General features: G+C 45.9%; 1 protein-coding gene across 2 annotated transcripts in view; it reads right to left on the minus strand.

Annotated features, from left to right (window-relative positions):
* Window positions 1-17,141, minus strand: part of ANKFY1 (ankyrin repeat and FYVE domain containing 1) — a 52,169-nt gene extending 35,028 nt beyond the window's left edge. Inside the window, exons 1-4 of one of the 2 annotated variants that reach the window (XM_075904372.2) lie at window positions 16,994-17,141; window positions 8,265-8,457; window positions 4,989-5,107; window positions 1,351-1,486 (exon numbers count right to left, since the gene is read on the minus strand). In XM_075904372.2, the coding sequence (XP_075760487.1) occupies window positions 1,351-1,486; window positions 4,989-5,107; window positions 8,265-8,457; window positions 16,994-17,003 (458 nt within the window). In that variant the 5' untranslated portion in view covers window positions 17,004-17,141. Of the gene's footprint in view, window positions 1-1,350; window positions 1,487-4,988; window positions 5,108-8,264; window positions 8,458-16,802; window positions 16,918-16,993 lie in introns of those variants that run through there. The other variant, XM_075904371.2, reaches the window with a different exon arrangement.
* Between the last annotated feature and the right edge of the window lie 4,289 nt (window positions 17,142-21,430).

Genomic DNA, 21,430 nt, shown 5'->3' on the forward strand with positions numbered 1-21,430 from the left:
AGACTCCTCCCATAATACTCCTGCACTCCCACACCTCTCAACCTTGAGCCAAGTTCATCATATACTCAAACCTCTGCTTGAGCCCCTCATACCCCAACCCAGACTCCTGAACCCACACATCCCCAGCCCCCTACCATAAGATTGTCAGAAGACAGCCAGAATGTGTGCATGAAGCTGTATTTGACCATTATGTCAACTTCGAAGGAATGGGTGAAGAGATACAGCAGAAGTCCCATTAAATAAAGTCTGTGAATACAAGGTTTCATTGATGCTATGTTATTGTCAATCAATATTAAATTGTATTTTTTCAGTCATGCAAATGGGCATTCTTATACTGCTCTTTGTTGACCACTTGTTCTGAATTGTGATCTAGTTTGGCTCTTTAGTTCGAAAATGTTGCTGATGCCTGGTCTAGCAAGCTTTTAGCTAGTAGGCTAATTAGAGCCTCTCTGGAGGAAACAGAGCCGCAGAACAGGAATAGGAAGAGGTAGGTGGATGCACATTAAGACCCACTGGTGTCCCAAATTTTTGGCTACCCATAAACAATACACAGCTGCATAGGGCAAGGATGGCCCTGGCATCAGGGAGCAGGCAAGAGGAACAGGTGGTGGCAGTGGCAAGCAGGAGAGATGCTAGCCAGAGGACTCCAGAGGGTAGTCGCACAGCCAGCAGCTAGAGTAGCAGCGCTTTGAAGGGGAAGCCACTGCAACTGCATGCTCCCTCCTCTGGTGTCCTCCAGCCACACTCCCCTCCCTTGGAGGTGGAGAATGGCATGAGCATGGGCTGGGGGGGATGTCCAGATGTACCCTTTAGAATCTCCACCTACCTCCTTATCCTCTTCTAATTAAACCTGCCTTTCCTCAAGCACCAGCATTTAAGGTTAACTAAAAAACTATTTCCATTATTTTCCCATTGCAAATATACAGTATCACAGCTACATTGATTCAATAGGCTTTTGTGGGCTAGCCTGGGACCACAACTACTATTTATAACATTGGAAAAAATGCATTCCATAGAAACAACTTACAAACTTTTAGAACATAACCCATTCCTAAGTGGGGGCTTCCCATACAGGATTCAGAAAGTAAACTACTCAAGAAGTGGCCTCTGTAAGAGTTAAAGGCTAAAGCTTGATTTTTTTCTGCTTATGACCAGCTGAAATTGTTTAATTAAATTTAAAGAAGTGTATTAACATACCTCTTCCATCTTAACTCAGACCCATTAGTTAAGATCTCCTACCAATAGGCTGCAATAGTTATTTTAGCACAAATGGCAGATTTCCAAGAGCCAGGCTAATTAAAGCCAAGCCCACAACATTCTAGAGGCTTGACTATATCCACTTCAATTTACCTTTCCCTGAGGAGTTGCAGTTGAAACCGATTGGCTAATTTCATCAGTTCTGTCAAAAATACATCATCTTCTCTCAGTTCTAGCTCATCTGTATATATCCAGCGCAGCATTGCCATGGTTACCTCAGGGTCAGCATCTGGTGAAAAAAAAAGTGACAAGGCAAAAAAATCCAGCTACTTAAGTCTCAAATATGTGCCTTTGAATTGAAAAGTTTTTTGGTTGATAAAGTTACAGCTTTGTAAAAACAGAATTGATGACAGACAGGCCTCTCATCTCCAACTAAGCAGAGAAAAGACAGGTCTATAGTTAGATAGGAGACCAGAGAAAACCCATGGTGCTATGTGGCACACTTTCTTCCCTGTCACTACTGATCCAAATTCCCAGTGTTGTGACACTGCTGGAAGTTGATCACACTGCACATGAGAACTAATGTTTCTTTAAGAGTGTTATTAGCCTTGATTACCTTAGTCAAATTCCAACAAGGATAACTACTTTGTCAACGTAGGGCTCCCCAAACACGCTTTTGCTGTTTGACTTATACAAGTTACTTGCTTTCCTACAGCGTTGCTGCATGCTATTTAATAGCTGCTGAATCCCACCCAAAGGTGGCTGCAACTGTTCTTATCTAGTTTGCTGTCACTGTTTGGGATCCTACCACAGGCAGGATGCTAGAGAAAGGCAAAATACCGTAAATTATATTATTCTGTTTGAGGTTATAACATTTGATTTCTTAATTCTGAAGGACTCCTAAATTCCAGCATATGAAATCCATAGCCACAAGAAGCAGAGGTATCAATTCTTGTCACAGTGCAAATCACTAGCTATTTTAAAAGGCTACAATACACAGCTTTCAACCTAGATTTAAACTTGCTCCTGTTAAGACATTAATACTCCTCATCAAGCTGCTGTCTATACCTGTAACATGCACGCTCCAATTACAAGGGCAATGAAATAAAGATCCCATTTAGCAGAATAACCTGATTAACATACGTAAGTTGTTAGTCGACAGAATTTTTATCGACTACTTGAATGGGGAAGGCAGCCTGTTCCCCTCCCCCCCCAGCTTCTACTGTGTTTTAAACTGCAGAATTGAAGTGGGGTTTGGTCCTGGACCCGCACGAGCCAGGACTAAGCTGGGCTGCCTGTCCAGCCAGCAGCAGTCCCTGTCTGCTTGGGGGAGAAGAGGATCACAAGTCCCTGCTGGAACCCCCCCAGGACAGGAGCTGCTTTGCAGCAGCAGCCCCTGTCCACAGGGCAGATTCCAACTCCCCACTGGCACGCCCCGCAGACAGAGGCTGATGCTGAAGCAGCTTCCCCAGCCCTCTCGTGCTGCTACCTGTAATAGAGACAGCAGCTGGGAGGGGGGGCCGGGGCAAGCAGCAGTGCAGACAGTGATGGGGGAGGGTTAGGGTTAGTCTGACCCCCCCCACCCCCCCAGCTCCTGCTTCCACCCCTTGCTGCCTCCAATACAGAGGCAACAAAAGGGGTATGTGGAATGCGAGTAGTAGACTCAACTACTCGATAACCCTAGACTTATCAGGTAGTTGACTACTATTACATCCCTAATACCATTAAACAACTTTCCATCAGCTAAGTGGCTTTTTAAAAATACAGTTACTAACTTTTCTTATGTTGCACAAACAAGTTTTGTTCGACAGGGTATCTGGGACTTCACTGCTCATGTGAAAATCTTAACTGTATGGAAGTTAAGAATTTTAAATCTGATACTACTTTGGTTTTCAGGGTGTATTTACAGGTCATGCACTAGCATTCTTCCAGATGCCACCTGGTACACCATTCCCCAAGCAAACAGTACTCTATGCCAGCATAGCAAGGTAAATGCCTTAAGCGGGAAAGGCTAAGCTACTTTTAAATATTTAGTAGCTGAAGACAAGGTGAATGAGTTAATATCCTCTTGTGGACTGCCTTCTGTTGGGGAGAATGACTAGCTTTTAACTCACTTTGTGTCTCGCATCCTGGAACCAACACAGCAAGCTAAAGAGCAAGTTTTAATATAGCTCTTTAGTTCATACACTGCCATTTAGCATCTTTTCTAAAAGAGGGAAATCTAAACTATGTTTAAACATGAAAATAGTGAGGTTTTACAGATATTTACTATGTGGACTATGGAACTGTACTATTTAGTGACGCACAGGAGACTTATGAAATTGAACCTATAGGCTCAAACAGAATTGGAGAATAATTCTGAAGACTGTTAAGACTACTTCAATTCATACGGTCACATCAATTCATACATGCCCAGCCTTCTGTTAAGTTTCATTTCTCTACAGTCAAACAAGATACAAATGGTATGATGACAACTAAAAAGTTGCTTGATCAATATTCATTTTCCAGATATGTAAAGCAAACAGAGGCAGAAGCAAGTTTAAGGACCTAACTTGCCAGTGTTCAATTTTTTATGTGATTCTAGATCACATAAGCACATGAAAAGAAAAGCCAGCTATCTCCAGGATAATGCTCAGAAATGTCATCGTGAGTGGCAGTTTATGATTATACCCTTCTTACCAGTATTAGAGAAAGGGGTGCTTCTTGTAGAGAAACTCACAAGCAGTTTGTGTTCAACATTAGATGTAGTTTCTGCAGCATGGGTAAGCTATTTGTCTATTCCAGAAGTATCCCTAAATGTTAAGCACTAGGACCACTAAAAACCAGTATATGGCTTCATCTTACAAGTAAAAGCAAGGTAAGGGTGTGCTTGTGCCAGGAAAATGGGATATGCCCCAAACAGTATTGCTTCTCATAAAACCACACAGGAAAGAACCAAGAGGTAGGCGAAAGGGGCTGGCTGAGAGGGTGTTCCCATTCTTCCCCCCCCCCACCCCAAATCCAGGACTGCCCCTGCTCAAGGCCTCCCAACCCCCCTCCTCAGGCACTCTTTAGGGAGTACAGGGACAAAACTCCTCTTCCATTTTTATGGGAATAGCAAGCAGTGTCCCTCTTTGTCCAGGAAAAGTACAGTTTGCTGCATTTCTCCTTCTGGCTGGGGAGTGATGAACCTTGACCTGCCCCAGCTGTGCCCTCTGGAGTGGTAGTGGCCATGAAGCTGTGCTTCTCTCCTAGCCCCAAGCTGCTGTGATCACAAAGGGGTGGGGTTGTCCTCAGGGCAATCTGTATACTGAATCTCTAATTGCCAGCCCCACCCTAGAGCAATGGATTTAAAATAAACAAAATAAAAATTGAGTTAAGGGCCTAAGCAATGCTGGGTTAGTCTTCTAATAGGTCTCTAAAGACGATGTGCCAGGGCATGTTTCCTCAGAGATTCCAAGCCGTCTAGCTTAGTAGAAAACTCCTTTGCTTTAAGGACTGATCTGGCTCTTTAAGACAGATTTATTTTTCCACTACATTTACATTTTCTATCAAGGAAACAAGTGTGGTGGTTCACTTATCTTCCACATCATTAAAATGCAGAGATGGTGGGTTATTGATCCAACTAGTATTAACATTAAATTTGCAAGCTTGTTAGTATATTGGAGACAACCTATTCCATTAATTATAAAGCAAGTACTGTGTACTCAGTAATATTCTCAATGATAGGATGAAACCTTTTCCCAGGGGACCTTTTTATTAGTTGTTCAAGAGACATACAAAGCATTACACACTGCCAAACAGTAACTAACCTGACAGATCCAGCTCCTCAGTTGACACTAAGCTGGCTAGACTCCAAGTCTCACTGCGGGCTGCCAACACAAATTTGTGAGCATTGATGCGCTTGTCCCCAACCTTTATCTTCAGATCGCTGATGGAAGGAAAAAAGCCCAGATGTATATACAGAAACGTAACCCGTGCTTAAGTACTTACGGACTTCAGATCTGTAAATATCTACAACGTACATTTAAACAGCTAAATTTCAGCTGAGTTATTTACTATTCAGTAGAAGTCTTTCATTAACATAGCAATTAAATGCCAAATGGTAGGTTTGTTCTTTTAATGGGTTAAGTGAGGTATTTTCAAGAGCTACTACTGTTAGTACCATGAGGAAAATGCAAGCTAAGCTCTGTAAATAATATTCATTTTAAATAATCCTGTAATCTGTTCATATAGCACAGACCAAAAATGATGGATGAGATGGGGAGTGGGGAGACTGAAGATTCAGCCCAGAAAATACTAAGTTGCCATCAGCTACACAAGCTTTTAGAAAACACTAAGAGGACTATAAACAAAGAACATTTGGCAGAGCAGTCAACCTGCATGAAAGCAAAACCCCAGAAATACCCCATTTCCAGGAGAGCTGCTGCCAGTCCATTAATCCCATGCTAATTTTTAGTCAGATCATTCTTTTATTCAGAAAAATTACATTACACTGATCATTTTCTCCATTTAACATTATATAGCTAAGTTGTTAGGTTCTTGAACACACTGGATTGTTTCTCATCCATTTGTTCTTCACCACTACACCCTTGCATCCCAAACTTACCAAAGCCTTACTTGGGAATTTAAATGCTTAGACTCAAAGAAAAATTATTTTGGGAACACGAGTTGCACCACTCTCCTAGACGGCTAGAATATCAGGTTTAGAATCAGATTTCTTGCACACTACAAGATGAAAGCGTCTTTTCTGTTCCTATCCCTGTAGGACAGTGGTCACCAATCAGTAGATCCCAATCTACTGGTAGATCTTGGAGCCTTAGACAGGTGATCCTGACAGGTTTGGCCAGAAGGCTGTCAGATGCAGGCACTTCATCTGCCCTTCTAAGCACTGTCATGTTGCTCCTACCCTCTGCCTTGGGCCTTCTCTCCCAGCCCTAGGAGCCTCCCAATCCCTCCCTCCACCCAATCACCACAGAACAAAGGGGGGCAGGGATGGAGAGAGTTTGCTGGCTGCTTTTGGGAGTGGTGCAGGGCCAGAGTAGAGGTAAGCCTGCCTTAGTCCCCTGCACCACCATCCAGAAGCCACCTGTGGTAAGTGGTCCCCATCTGGAACCTTCACTCCAAACCCTGGTTCCAGTGCTGAACTCTTCCTACACCCCAAACCACTGCCCTGCTGGGGCTCTTGTACATGTCAAAGGAGGAATGTGGAACTCTGCATGCAGCCTGGGGCCAGCAGGAAGTCCCGCTGATTCTGGGCTGCTCTCCATGTGCCAGCTTTGAAACGAACAAGAGTTCCCAGTGGGGGGCTCTTGTACATTTGAAAGTGATAGCACAGCATGGAGCCCAGGTCAGCAGGGGATTCAGAGTCCCCTGCTGACCCTGGGCTCCATTCTGCGCTACCCATTTGAAATGCCACATGGAGCTGGCATCAGCTGGGGATGATGAGGCGGCATTTCAAAGGGGCAGTGCTGCACAGCTGAGCCGGGGATCAGCTGTGCAGCGCTGCTGCTTTGAAGTACCCCTTCTCTCCCCCATCTTTGCTGCCTCGGATAGAGGAAGCAAGGGGCGGGGGGAGGGGAGGGGAAGTTGACTAGTCGACTATCTGATCAGCATTTGCTTATTGGATAGTCGTCTAGTCCTTAACATCCTTAGTTTGGGTTTGAGGTGGATCCTGAATTGCATTTAAATTCAAAAAATGATCTCATTTTTAAAAAGGTTGGAGACCACAGCTCTAGGAGAACAGGAAGCTACAGAATTACTCAGATTAATAGACTATGCCTTTTTACAATGTATTAGCAGATGTTACCAATCCTGGTTGTTCCTGTTCAGAAGGATTTGAGCTTTTACACGTGTTCTTGCAGTGATTAGTTCTAAAATATGTATTGTCGTTAAATAAGTAACAGAGAAACATCCATGTTCCCTCAGTTTTAGACATGGACTAAACATTCCCTGAAAGTCAGTTTCCATATGAAATATGACAGTTACAAAAGTGAATGGTTCCAAGCTAAAAATGGAGGGAAGGCATCAAACATTATCCTCCATGCTAGCTTGTATTTTCAATAAACTTCAGAAATAACACAAAACTCCTGCTCTCCACTATGTTTGCTATTTGTAGTAGCAACAAGTGATCTTTCTGAGTCACCCATATCTCAGGTAAGAGCCTGTCTAGATAGTGCCAGTAAAGCACTCTAGAGGGATGTGATCTGTAAGGGTGTGTCTAGACTACATGCCTCTGGCGACAGAGGCATGTAGATTAGGCTACCCGGCATAGGGAAATGAAGCGGCAATTTAAATAATCGCTGCTTCATCAGCTGTTTGGACGCTCCACGGTCGATATCAAAGGCATTTGTCGACCTCCCTGGTATGCCTCGTGGGATGAGACTTACAGGGGAGGTTGACAAATGCCGTTGATGTTGACCACGGAGCGTCCAGACTAGCGCGCTGAGCCAACAAACAGCTGATCGGTTCAGCGCGGCAGCCATTTAAATTTAAATGAAGCAGCGATTATTTAAATTGCCGCTTCATTTCCCTATGCCTGGTAGCCTAATCTACATACCTCTGGTCGCCAGAGGCATGTAGTCTAGACACACCCTAAGAGTGCTCCAACTGCCCTGTGTAAACCCTGCTGCTCCCTCTAAGAGCATTAATGTAGCCAAGTTCATATTAAATATTACCCAACTTGATTAGATTAGAGGGGAGGCCAGGGGACACCAGAAGGGCAAGCAGGGTGGTATGGGTCAACAAGGTGGTTAGACCACTTTACAAATCATGCTCCTCTGGTGTACTTTGCTGCACCCTGTAAGCAAGCCTAAAATAAAAATAAAGCAGCTGTCTTATTTTGTTCAGATAAGATCAGCAAACATCACACAGGAAATTTCCTATTAAGTTATCCTGAAGAATACCAGGTTTGAAGATAACTAGATTAGTCAAATTTTGCAGAAAAAAGTCAGACAGACTGACACTATACTTGATTTTAATCAAACATGAAGGACAGTCCCTCTCCACAGAGCTCAGAATCTGAAATAACACGTGAGAAAGATTTATAGTTTGATCAATACTGCTTCTATTGCCGAGATGTCTCTTACCTATACTGCTCCTGCTCATAAAGATCAGCTACAATGGTGAGAAGTCGACTGATGAAGGAGTCACTGTCATTCTCTTTGTTAGATTTGGCAGCCAACAGAGTACATCTCCTCTCTGTATCTGCTAGCTTCTTCTGCAGCTTTACATACTCCTGGCGGAGAAGCAATAGGTGCTTCTCCAACTTGGCCACGTCCTCTGCAAAACAAGACATGCAGTTCAGCTGAAAGACTTGATATCTTTTTCTTGGCAATTGTAGCTCGCTCCCTCCCTCAATTTACTGTTTGTATTTCAGCAAATCTGTTCCCCTTAGTTTGCTCATGAGCGTTCTCTCTAAATATCACTAAACCCTCATTTTTATGACTGGTCAAAAATAAATTTGCAAGCAGGCTGAGACCCTTAGAATGAATACCTACAGTGTTCTACCAACTCAATGGGAATTGGTTCAACATTAATCAGGCAGATCCTCAAGTTTAAAAAAAATAATCTCACAGACAAAGCAAAAGCAGACATGGGGTTTTTGAAAAATAAGTGATGCTCAATGCAGTATTGGGGGTTAATACAGGCTCAGTCTGAACTTCTTCCCTACTGGAAATGGTTCAAACCTTCCCCTATCTCCCACCCCAAAAGCCAGAGATCTAGACCATTCCACTGCAGTCACAAAGATCACAAAGCCTCAACAGTACCTCTCTTCAGGAGCCCATATCACCGAACATGTTCAGATTATTGCCCCCCCCCCGCCAAAAACAAAACAAAACACACAACACAAAACAAAAAACAAAACAAACACAGAAAGTATGCATATATCCTACTTTAAAAAAAACACACTTCTCCAGCATTACCACCACCACCTAATGACCTAGAAACAGAGGGCCAAAAATTTGATCCATGCTTGGCAACCACTATATTTAACTCAGAAGTCCCATCTCCCAGCTAGTGCAAAATGGATTTGAGTCAGATTATGGATGTAAACTCTTCCACAAAGTTTCTAGATAAGGCCATTTTTGCTTTAACATGATTTGTATTTCAAGTCAGTACATGTTGTTTCCAGAATTTAAAAGCATACTATTATGTACCTTCTGTATCTGGATAAACCACTAGCTGAATCATTATAAAGGAGGAAAAAACCACATACCCCCCCCCCCAAGACCTAAGCAAAAAAATCCCATATTGGCAGTGGATGAGTTTAGATAAGCCAGGTCTTCTCTAATTATAATTTGAGATGGAGTGAAATGCTATTGCACCAACTAGTTTGCATGGACAAACATGCAGATATTGACACTTGCATACAAATATTTCTAAATCGCTTGAATGGTCCCCCCGATTCTTGCACTGAAGGGAATATTAATTTTAATGAATGACAGAGTCAATCATTAATACACTCGTTAAATAACCTGGGCAAACTGTAGGAAGTTTCCTTCTAACACGCTAACTTGGAATTAGGGAGACCATCACTAAAAGATTTTAATCTTCTGTATTCCTATACACGCTTATCTTTTCTGCCTTACCTCTAGCATGTCAGACACAGGCTCACATTACTTTCACATGGCAAGAGAGAATCTAAATGCATACTCTTGTGCTGTACAGTTGGGTAACTAGAGATAAGTGACTTGCCTGAAGTCACAGAGCAACTGTGATGGATAGGAGGAGTGCTGGCCAGCACTTGATGACTAAAGGATTAAACTCAGATAGCTAAGGGTGTTGGCAGGGAGCCAGAAGAACCAATGAGATCCAGTGCTGAAATTTGAATTATAAAATGTACCTGCTTGTGTGTGTGTGTGTGTTATAAAATTTACCTCTGTGTGTGAGTTCTAAGTTAGGAGGTGGAGGAAGCAAGATGAAGTAACAAGACAGAATTAACACGCCTACAAGGAATATTGGGCATGGGAATGGACTGGGCCTTGAAGTACGGATCATTACAGATTGATCAAGATATTTGTTTTGTTGTTTAGTTAAATTTCTCTATGTAAAATCCATATGCCTCCCTCCCCACATTTACTATATCTAAGCTGCACCAGAAATACCTCCCCCCTCCCCCCCCCGCCGGTGTGTTTAGACTACAGGGTTTTTTGAAAAAAGTGGCCTTTTTTTGAAAAAACTTCCCCTGCTGCCACGTTTTCAAAAGTAAATCGAAAGAATGCAGCAGTTTTTTTGACCGTGGAAAACTTCATTTTATGAGGAAGAACGCCTTTCAAAAGTGCTCTTTTGAAAAAAAGGCACTATGTAATGCAAACTGTGCTTTTTCAAAAGAGCATCCAGACTGCCTGGGTGCTCTTTCAAAAAAGCAGCTTGCTTTTTTGAAAGTACTGGTTGTAGTCTAAAGCCGTAGGTTCCCAAACTGGGGGGCATGAACAAATTCCAGGGGGCCACAAGGCAACCCAGCCTCACCTCCTCCCCTGCAATCAAGTTTTGCTGCCCTGATCAGTTCTTTTTTTGCTCAACAAGTTTTGCTTGGGGGAGCGGGGGTGGGCACTTGAGGGTTTTTTAAAAGTCAAAAGGGGGTGTAACACCAAAAAGCTTGGGACCCACTAGATGCTTTTCGAAAGAGGCTTGCAGTCCAGATGTAGCCTCTGTGGTTTAATTTGCTTTTTTCTTGTCTGTAACACCTAACAATTAAGTATGCTTTATTAAGTGTAGCTTTGTTAAAAGTTACCTTTAAGGCCATGATTTGTGTGTCATGAAAAGTAACAGGGGGTCTGTGCATGTGCCTGCCTATGACTGAGAGGTCAGCTATTAGAGATTGCAGTTTATTTTGTGTGTTTTTTTTCTTCAAGCTCTTGTGATAAATTAGCTTGGGGTACCCCTCGAGGAGAAGTTCAAATGTTTCTTCATGGTTTTCAGGGTTTTAATTCACTTGACGGTGGCAGCCTCTCCCCCAAAGCCAGTGAATCTGTGATTCTGGGGAGATTTTGTAAAACAGAACCTATAGAGGCAAGGTATTTAAGGTCTCTTGTGGACCCATTCATTCTGCATTCGGAGTGCCAGAGTGGGGAAAAAGCATGACACTTACAACCAGCCTCCCATTAAGCACATTACAGCCAGTCCCCGAGTTACAAATGCGCGATCCTGCGCTTACAAACAGCGCAGTCACATTTAAATGGAGTCCGACTTACAAACAGATCGAGTTATAACCAAGTGTCAGTATGTAACTCGTTCGTAAGTCGGGGACTATCTGTACAGGAAACGCCCGCCTTACAATGGCCTGAATTGCGACCCCACAAACTTACAAAAATAGTCGTAAGTGTGGAAGGGGCCAAAAACCCCTGACTTGTGTCCTTGGCCCACATTTACGACAGCACACGGTGCCTATCAAATGGAGGTTTGTGTTAGGATGCCCCCGATTTGCAACGCTTCCTCAGGATCCGGTCCCATCACAAGTTGGAGGCTACCTGCACAAGATGGTTTGCTCTACCTGAATTTGATTTTAACAGGAAGGGCAGATAATCAGTTACAGCTGTACTTTCTAGGGTTGCCAGGTGTCCGGTTTTGAACCGGACAGTCTAGTATTTGAGCTTTCTGTTCGGGAAACAAATTAAGAAAATATAAATATCCAGTATTTTCTAAAGATGTAATGTAGATTGTGATGTAATGTCAAGTGTGTCTGGTATTTTTGTTGAAACTATCTGGCAACCCTAGTACTTTCTAGAAAGCACATCATGAGCTACTGCTAGAAAAGTCTTCAATTTCCATTGCTGTTACTAGGGATGTGAATGGTTAACCAGTTATGATTAATGTGATATTTACTGGTTATGGTTAACTGGTGGGGACTGGAACCCCACCTGCCCCCTTTAATCAGTTAAGCATAATGTTTAACTGGTCAACCAAACAGGATTTTACATCTCTTCCTGTCACTCTGCAGTCAGTGCCTATCAGCGCCTATCAGCTGCATCTGAGAATGTACAGCCCATAACATTTGCCTTAGCAAGGATGTACACTTAGTTTTAAAAGTTGATTTTGTGCAATGCCAATGCACAATTAAGCCATCACCCACAGATGGCCACTGCAGTTTGTGGGCACAGCCAGGACGAGGGGCGCAGGTCCGCTCACTGGAGCGGGTCCAGGGTCATCTGCACTTTCTGCTTGTCCTATGACAAAGGAACAGCCAGCGGTGTTCCATACTAAGGAGAGAGAGCTTCAGCCCCCTCCCACCCTCATTAAAGGGGACCTGGGTCGTGGGAAGCTCATGTCTGAGGCTAGGGTTGACAGAAGACCCATTCCATCAGTAGCAGCACCAAATTAGAAAACTTGCTACTGTCACTGTTGTCCATATTCTAACTAAAATCCTAAAATACTGGCTCGAGTCTTCCTAGTCTCCCTTCAATTTAGCAAGCCTCTCTACCATGGGCTTACCCACTGGTTAGGCATTCTCACATCCACAAATGTTTGTTGGTATAAAACTGAAACTTTAAATTATTGTAAACTAACAGTTTAATTCTATCCCTGGTGAGTGAGGAGATCTAATCATGCCTTGACAAGCCACTATTATTGCTCATTGTTTGCTACAAGTTAACCAGGAAGGTCTCCACAGAAAAAGCCAGGCATTGGCTTATTTTGCATGCACGGGTCTGTGCACCCTGCATGTTTGTAGAAGTCAGTTATTACATTCACACACATTAACCTTATGAGTTGTACAGCATACTATGCAGCTACAGTTATTATGAAAACGAAGCCCTTATTGTCTAGCCATCATTGATGATGGTAAGTCCAGAAACAGTTATATAAACTTCACTAGTTTGTCACAAAAAGTGCTACTTACATCTAGTGAGGCTGTTGGCCAATTTCCAGCATAGTTATTTCACTAATAATTTCTCAAAAAGCAGACAGTAGCTTTCAACGTTTACCAGTGTCAATTCTACCCAAGAATCTCATTATAACTATACATTAGTGTGAAGATTCTCTTCCACAGGATTTCCAATACAATTGTGGAACACATTTATAATTTATGTTTAGTACCCTTCTGCAGAAATAAGACAGCGACAATAAGAAAGCAAGAAAAGTACTATACATTTAAGAACCTATGGAAAAAACATCAACTAGGATTATGTTAGCAATTTAATAGTAATGTTGATACTGTGTGAATTTCCAGATTTTTTAAATGTAACAAAGGACACTATAATTGTCTCCCCAAGTGTGCTCAGTCAGTGCTTGGATACTGAAAATGTAAGTGAATTTCACTTTCAAATTCTGAAGGATTCAATGTTCAGGCTGTAGACATGACAGGAAAAGACTGTTTAAAAAGCTCTCACCTGGAATGTGTTGAAGTTGGCTAAATAAAAATACAATCTTCCTCCTAAAATCAAGTTGTTCTACAACAGATTAATAATGGCTTACTTTTGTAAGGCTACTTTGACTTGTCTGGAAAAGCTAAAGTGCTTGCTTTTCTATTAGATAAGACTACAGCTGACAAGCCTAAACTTTCCTAGAAAACTTTAACCAAGTTTTTCCTGCCATATATTCCAATCCTTGAATCAGCAAAGGGCAATAAAGACCACAAGGACAAGCAATAAAGTATGCAGCACCAAGTAATACAGGAAACTAACACTTTCCAAAATTCCTGGTAAGCTCAAATATCAGTAGCTTTCATACCCTGTGAAGGGGTTTAAGAGTGACAAGAAATACAAGTACATTTCTGATAAGGCCAGTTCTCTTGCAGGAGCCAACTCTCTCCATTTACAGGGTTGTTCTGTTCTTATCTGAGAAGGACAAATGTGGAAAAGACCTTACCAAGGCAGGTTTCTTAGAGTAACATCTCCATACTCACAGAAGGCTAGACTTATTACTATCCCTTCTGACAGACACACTGAAGAATCTGTAACAAGCAATCTATATACATTTGAGTAGGAGTGGCAAATTTGCAGTTGAACAGAAACTGAACTAAGTGTATCGGTTACCTCTTCTCCCAAAATTCAGCTCTCTACACAATGCCCCTTCCAGGACCCTGGCCTGTTCTCATCTGTAATACCTTCCAGGTTCCCACTCCAGGATCTTGAGCCTAGTATTACTTCCTCTTATCGCCAATGAATCTTTATTCAGGCTTTCCCCACCTTCAGGTGCTAGTCCAACAGCAACCGTTGCACACCCTTGTTGCCTATGTAGCTCCCAGTGGCAATGGGGCCTATCTCAGGGGGATAGGTATGTTAATGGTTAACCAGTTAACTAAAACAGGGTTTTCCATTCCTACAGGAGACAGCACATTTCTTTGCCAGAGTATCCCCAGAAGCAAGTGTAGATCTTGTCTACATTAGAGATAAGGATTTCAAGGTGTCAATCTAGTGGCATGTACACTGCAACAACATAAGAGTGTTTCAATCAACTGAAGTTACTAATAACCCATAGGGAAAAGTGGGACCCTTTATCTAACCTAATAGAGGGTGTACTTTGGGTACTAGAGCCAATCTATCCCCTACCACTATGGCTGCTGCTTGCCTTATAACCAGACTGCAGACCAGTTGGAAATGGCTGGCTTTGTGCTTTTGGCTCAAAGCTAAACAGAATTAATTCAGAGACACTTTGAAGAGCATAACTCTCTCATTACTAGGGATGTGAGTGTGAACCCATGTACACGATTAATCTAAGAGCCTGGGCTCATCAGTAACCTTCACAGTTACATGCAGCAGGGGGGTGGGGCAGGAACCAGTGTACATGGGAAAGCAGGTTTCCCACACATACCAGCTCCTGTGAGGCCACCTGCCCTCTTGTGCTGCTGCCTCTGATACAGAGGCAGTGGGAAAGGGGAGGGAGATAGGATATAGAATCCAGTATGCACAGCGCCCCATACATGCTGGCTCCTGCAGAGCCACCTCCCTCACCTTTCTTCTTGCTACTGAACTCCAACCAAGGCAGCAGCATGTGGGGGACAGCATGAGGCAAGCACCAGCTCACATGGAACCACCTGCCCTCCACCACTGCTGCCTCTGATACAAAGGCAGCAGCATGGGGAGGGGTGGGAGCCGGTGGCCGCAGGCAGTCTGCTTAAAAAAAAAAGCCACTGAGGAAAGGAGCATTTTAGAACATACTGTGGACATGGTATCATGGCTGCAGTCAGTTGGCAAACTAAGGAATTCTATATCTGACAACCATTTCACCCAACTCCACAAGAGCAAGTCTAACAGAGTTTGAGGGCTGGCAGGCTGGACACACGGATTGTTGTAATAGACCAATAGAAGTTAACAATTTTCAAAAATTACAAAAATTTCAAACATTACACTTGCATACTATTTAATTCACAAATCAAACTGGTCCATAGACAAAAGATCAGAATGTGTTTCTCCAAGACTAACTGGGGCACAGATGGGCTTAATTTTAAAAGCACCCACTTTTTTTGAAAACTGTGCTTATTTTTCTAAGCACAAACCTAAGTTTATCAACTATGAAAAGTTAGTCAGAAGTAACTTCATTTTCTGTTGACTTTATGCATTTGACAGCTCTTTGTATTGAGTCAGTTTCTTTTGTGGAGGAATACAGAGTCTTCCATGCTGAACACATCAGTAATGCCCCTAAACACCAGGCTACCATAAAACCCCTTATAATTTAAAGTATTTGTATTTCAATGAAAAGTTTCAGGATACACAATTTAAGGGTGCTCAAATTGGATTTTATTAAATTAAAATTCAGTTTGAGTACCTTTAAACTGTGTAAGCATTAGGTTGTGTTTTCAAACACTAAAATAATGTTTTAATTTTTAACTAGGCTTGCAAAAAGTTAACATTCATTTGTTTTTACAAAGTGCAAAAGCTCAATGCTAACTTTTTTTTTTAATTGGTGGAAAATGTAATCTTGTAACTGAATTATTGTGGCTCTAAAAGACTTTATGCAACTTTCGACAAAAGAATTGATGAGCTAGAGCACCACTAAGCTTTACTTAATTTGCTAGCGTGATAAGCTTCCTGGTAAAAATGATCCACCCGTTTGTTTGAAAGGGCTGCCTTTCCCAGCAACATCTCATCCCTTTGAGGATTATCTGACTCTTACTTCTGTGGAAGGCTTCCCTACCAGAATCAACAGTGTTGATATCACAGACCCTGAGAGGAGAGACCAACACTAACCCCAGCGTCCTGGTCACCACTTCCTTCAAGAGACAAGAGGGAAAGAGAAACTAGGAAATTGACTCTCCCCCTGCTTCCTTGGGGAAGGGAAAGAAATAAGGCAGGCAATGGAAGTTACCATCCAAGTTTGACATAGGAGAGACACCCCCCCCAAGGGACATGGGACACCCCCCAAGGGACATGGGACACCCCCCAAGGGACATGGGACACCCCCCAAGGGACATGGGACACCCCCCAAGGGACATGGGACACGGACACAGACCCCCACCCCCGACTAGGGACTAGGCGCGCGCCCCCCCCCCCCGCAGGCTACTCACCTGAATCCCTGCCCCCCCCCCCACACACACTTAAGCGATGACCCCACTGACCCCAGGCACAGGCGGGATGATCGTCGCCACCCCCGGCCGGGAGCGGGGCCAGGGCGGCGAGGGGCCGGGATGCCGAGCAGGGGATGCCAGACCCCCCGCCCCCCCGCCTAGGGAAGTGGGGGGGACACACCTACTTGCCCGCCGGAGCCGCCATGGGAAGCGCCCCCCCCAGGCTGGGGACCCCCCGGGACGAGACGCCCCCTGTCGGGACAAGCTGCGCCCCCCCCCATTCAACCGCCGGGACCGAGCAGGGCTCCGGCTGGCAGCGGTGGCGGCCCCGGCTCAGCCCCTCGCCCAGGGCTTCCGCCCCCCGCCCCTCACCTTCCGCCATGTTGGGTCCGGCCGCCTGCGCCTCTCGCGAGAGGCAGCGAGCAGGGCCCTGGGCCGAGCGATCTCGCGAGAGTGAGACCCCGGCAGCGCCCTGGGCGCCTCTTTATGCGGGCGGGCTCGGCCCGGCGCTGCGCGTGGCCGCGAGACTCCAGCTAGCGGGGGCGCCAAACCCTCCCTCCCAGGGGCACCCGCCCGCCCCCTGCAGGGAATCCCGGGGACTGACCCGCTCGTTCCCCTGGGGGCACCCCTATGCCCCCTGCAGGGAATCCCGGGGACTGACCCGCTCGTTCCCCTGGGCCCCCCTCCGCCCCCTGCAGGGAATCCCGGGGACTGACCCGCTCGTTCCCCTGGGGGCCCCCCTCCGCCCCCTGCAGGGAATCCCGGGGACTGACCCGCTCGTTCCCCTGGGCCCCCCTCCGCCCTCCTGCAGGGAATCCCGGGGACTGACCCGCTCGTTCCCCTGGGCCCCCCTCCGCCCCCTGCAGGGAATCCCGGGGACTGACCCGCTCGTTCCCCTGGGCCCCCCTCCGCCCCCTGCAGGGAATCCCGGGGACTGACCCGCTCGTTCCCCTGGGCCCCCCTCCGCCCCCTGCAGGGAATCCCGGGGACTGACCCGCTCGTTCCCCTGGAGCCCCCCTCCGCCCCCTGCAGGGAATCCCGGGGACTGACCCGCTCGTTCCCCTGGGGGCCCCCCTCCGCCCCCTGCAGGGAATCCCGGGGACTGACCCGCTCGTTCCCCTGCGGGCCCCCCTCCGCCCCCTGCAGGGAATCCCGGGGACTGACCCGCTCGTTCCCCTGGGGCCCCCCTCCGCCCCCTGCAGGGAATCCCGGGGACTGACCCGCTCGTTCCCCTGGGGCCCCCCTCCGCCCCCTGCAGGGAATCCCGGGGACTGACCCGCTCGTTCCCCTGCGGGCCCCCCTCCGCCCCCTGCAGGGAATCCCGGGGACTGACCCGCTCGTTCCCCTGGGGCCCCCTCCGCCCCCTGCAGGGAATCCCGGGGACTGACCCGCTCGTTCCCCTGCGGGCCCCCCTCCGCCCCCTGCAGGGAATCCCGGGGACTGACCCGCTCGTTCCCCTGCGGGCCCCCCTCCGCCCCCTGCAGGGAATCCCGGGGACTGACCCGCTCGTTCCCCTGCGGGCCCCCCTCCGCCCCCTGCAGGGAATCCCGGGGACTGACCCGCTCGTTCCCCTGGGGGCCCCCCTCCGCCCCCTGCAGGGAATCCCGGGGACTGACCCGCTCGTTCCCCTGCGGGCCCCCCTCCGCCCCCTGCAGGGAATCCCGGGGTACTAACCCGCTCATTCCGCTGGGGGCCCCCCTCCGCCCCCTGCAGGGAATCCCGGGGACTGACCCGCTCGTTCCCCTGCGGGCCCCCCTCCGCCCCCTGCAGGGAATCCCGGGGTACTAACCCGCTCATTCCGCTGGGGGCACCCCTATGCCCCCTACAGGGAACCCTTGGGGCATGAACCCCAGCCCCTCAGGGGACATCTGATCCCCCCTACAGGGGACCTCAGGGTACTATCTCCAGCTCCCCAGAAGAGAACTCCTGGGGTACTAACCAGGTCATTCCCATGGGGACACCCCATGCCTCCTACAGGGAACCCTTGGGGTGCTATCCCTATCCCCCCTGCAGGGAACCCTGGGGCACTATCTCCATTCCTCCCCCCCCAGGGGACATTCCCTATCCCCCATCACCCCCACTCTGCATTGCTTAGGGAAACAGTAAGGAGAGCCATGGGACCAGAGTTCAGTTGGAACTGATACCTCCCCCTCCTTTCCCGTCTCCTGGTTTAGCAGTGTAGTGGGTCTGCAAGAGATCCTTGATTCTGGAGTTTATAACATGTTGAAGCATGCTTCCCAAGTGTCCAAGGACATCATTCATTTTTAATCCCAGAACGCCCTAGCTTCCCCACATATTTAGCATCCCCTCGCATTTATATTTGAAATATAATATAAATAAGAATCATGACACTGATATAGATTTATTTACAGTAAAAAACAAATCACACAGCACTTTACATTTCTTACATTAGTAGATTTGTGCTGCTCATTTTAAATCCCTGTCAAACATTGCATTTCATTTTGGACTTTTGCGAATGGAGCCGCACCTATTGGGGAGCTGTGGTGATGGTCAAGTTTGTGGCAAAACTCAGAAAGTAGGAACTTTAAAGTGATGCTGTCAACCTGTAATTTAGCTAGCTAAAGACAAAAACTAGACCTAACAGTATGTCCCTCATGTCATGTCCTGGTTGTCCACAAAGTCCTGTCAAAATATTCAGTAAACAAACAAAAAAGAGGAAAATTACTTGTCTCTCTAACCTATTTCCGTTATAGCAAATTTAGGCATCAGTTGGAACAGATGTAAGATTTTAATCAGATTTTCAATTTGAGCACTTTTGTTATTATGAGCTGACTGAAAGAAACCTTGCTATGAGTTTGTTAAAACCTCATTGAGGTTGGTGTGAATGCACCCCTCAATTAACATAACTGTCAGGATGAATATCACAAGCCTTCCATCCAGGACAAAGGAAAGGCTTCCACTGAGTACTGTGTGTTGTGTGTGTCCACATGTGTCTAAAGGAAGGGAAGCAGAACAGTGAGGCAGAGGCAAAAGCAAGAAAGCTTTAGTCAGTAAGTTCAATCTGACCCTGGAAAAAGCAAGAGAGGAAGCTATTGGGTCTGTTACCTAAAGGGGCTGTAAACTAAGAAAATACTCATCGTGTTCTTGGTAGGGACATGCATTCTCTTCATCCTCTTGCTGCAAGGAGGGAGGAGGAGGCGGGAGCCAGTGCCCGTAAGGAGCCAATTTTAAGCTAGCTCCCCATTAGCACCAGATCCATCTGCACCCCCCCCCCACACTAAAACCTGCACTGCTGCCTCTGATAGACAGTCAGCAGCGTGTTGAGTGAGGGGGGCAGGCAGGAGCCAATATGCATGGGGAGTTGGCTTTTAAGCTAGTTTTTAAATCATCTCCCGGGGAGTGAGACTGGGAGCTCAATGGCTGCCTGCCTGCCCTGCCTCTGGGAACTATCAAATAGTTGGGTAACTGCTAAAATTTGATGCAGTTACATGACTCTTCAATTACATGCTATCTAACATCCTTTGTTCTTGGTGCCCACTACATTTGGGGACACAAGATTTTGTACATTTATTGTAAAAGATAACATCAGCTACCAGACTCTTATCAGTTACTTCCCAGTGGAACATTCCCCCAGGATCCTGATCTTTGATTAGATTCCCTGACTGAAAAGGGGCAACTATGTATTTCTATTCCATCCGTTTTATTGTTCCAGGTGCAGTGCAAACATGTAGAAAAAATGCAGCTCTTGTCTCAGGGATGTTATAGTCCTTGTAAATGACAATATATAACAGGGTGAAACAAATATCTGTGGAAGAGAGGGAGGGTGAAAGGTAAGAGTAACATAGGCATGCTTTTAATAGAATAGCAGTGCATGTGATGGAGCTCACTACTTGCTCTTTTCATTTCCAGAGGATCCCCCCGCTCTTCGCTGGCTTGAGAATTATATAACATTTTGTGTGCATCTATGGCACCTTCTATCCACTGATCTCAAAATACTTTGCACGTAATTAACATTCACAACCCCGTGTGTCATAATATTGTCTTTATTTTACAGATAGGTTGCGTCTAGACTGGCATGATTTTGCGCAAATACTTTTAACGGAAAAGTTTTTCCGTTAAAAGTATTTGCGCAAGAGAGCCTCTATACTGGCATGTGCCTTTGCGCAAAAGCATCCGTGCCAGCGTAGACGCTCTCTTGCTCAAGAAAGCTCCGATGACCATTTTAGCCATCGGGCTTTCTTGCGCAAGAAATTAACGTTGCTATCTACACTGGCCCTCTTGTGCAAGAATACTTGTGCAAGAGGGCTTATCCCTGAGTGGGAGCGTCAGAGTATTTGCGCAAGAATCACTGATTTTGTACATTACAAAGTCAGTGTTCTTGCGCAAATACTCGTGGCCAGTGTAGACAGGCGGCAAGATTTTGCGCGAAAGCGTCCGCTTTTGTGCAAAATCATGCCAGTCTAGATGCAGCCATAGGGAAATAGAGGCACAGAAAAGGTAAGTGGCCTGCCCAACGTTATACAGGAAGACTGAAGTGAGGTTGGGCACAGAAATCATATCTCCAGACCCCTACACTTCCTGTGCCTTTACTTCCTTACTATATGTACTAGTACCTCTACAGATAACTATGGGGTGAGGGGGGGGGAGAGATATGACAACTCTGGCAATGCCACGCAACATTGAGCTAAACCCACCTGACAAGAGAAGTTTGTGTTTTAAAAACTGGGGGCTTCTGGTGACAATATGGAAGGATATTCACTGAGTGCAAGTCTACATTATAAAGTTAGGTTGATCCAGCTATATCAGGGGTGTGAAAAATCCATACCTCTCAGCAACCTAGTTAAATGG

The sequence above is a fragment of the Pelodiscus sinensis genome, chromosome 21 (assembly GCF_052426305.1).
Source record: "Pelodiscus sinensis isolate ZL-2025 chromosome 21, ASM5242630v1, whole genome shotgun sequence".
Classification (NCBI taxonomy): domain Eukaryota; kingdom Metazoa; phylum Chordata; order Testudines; family Trionychidae; genus Pelodiscus; species Pelodiscus sinensis.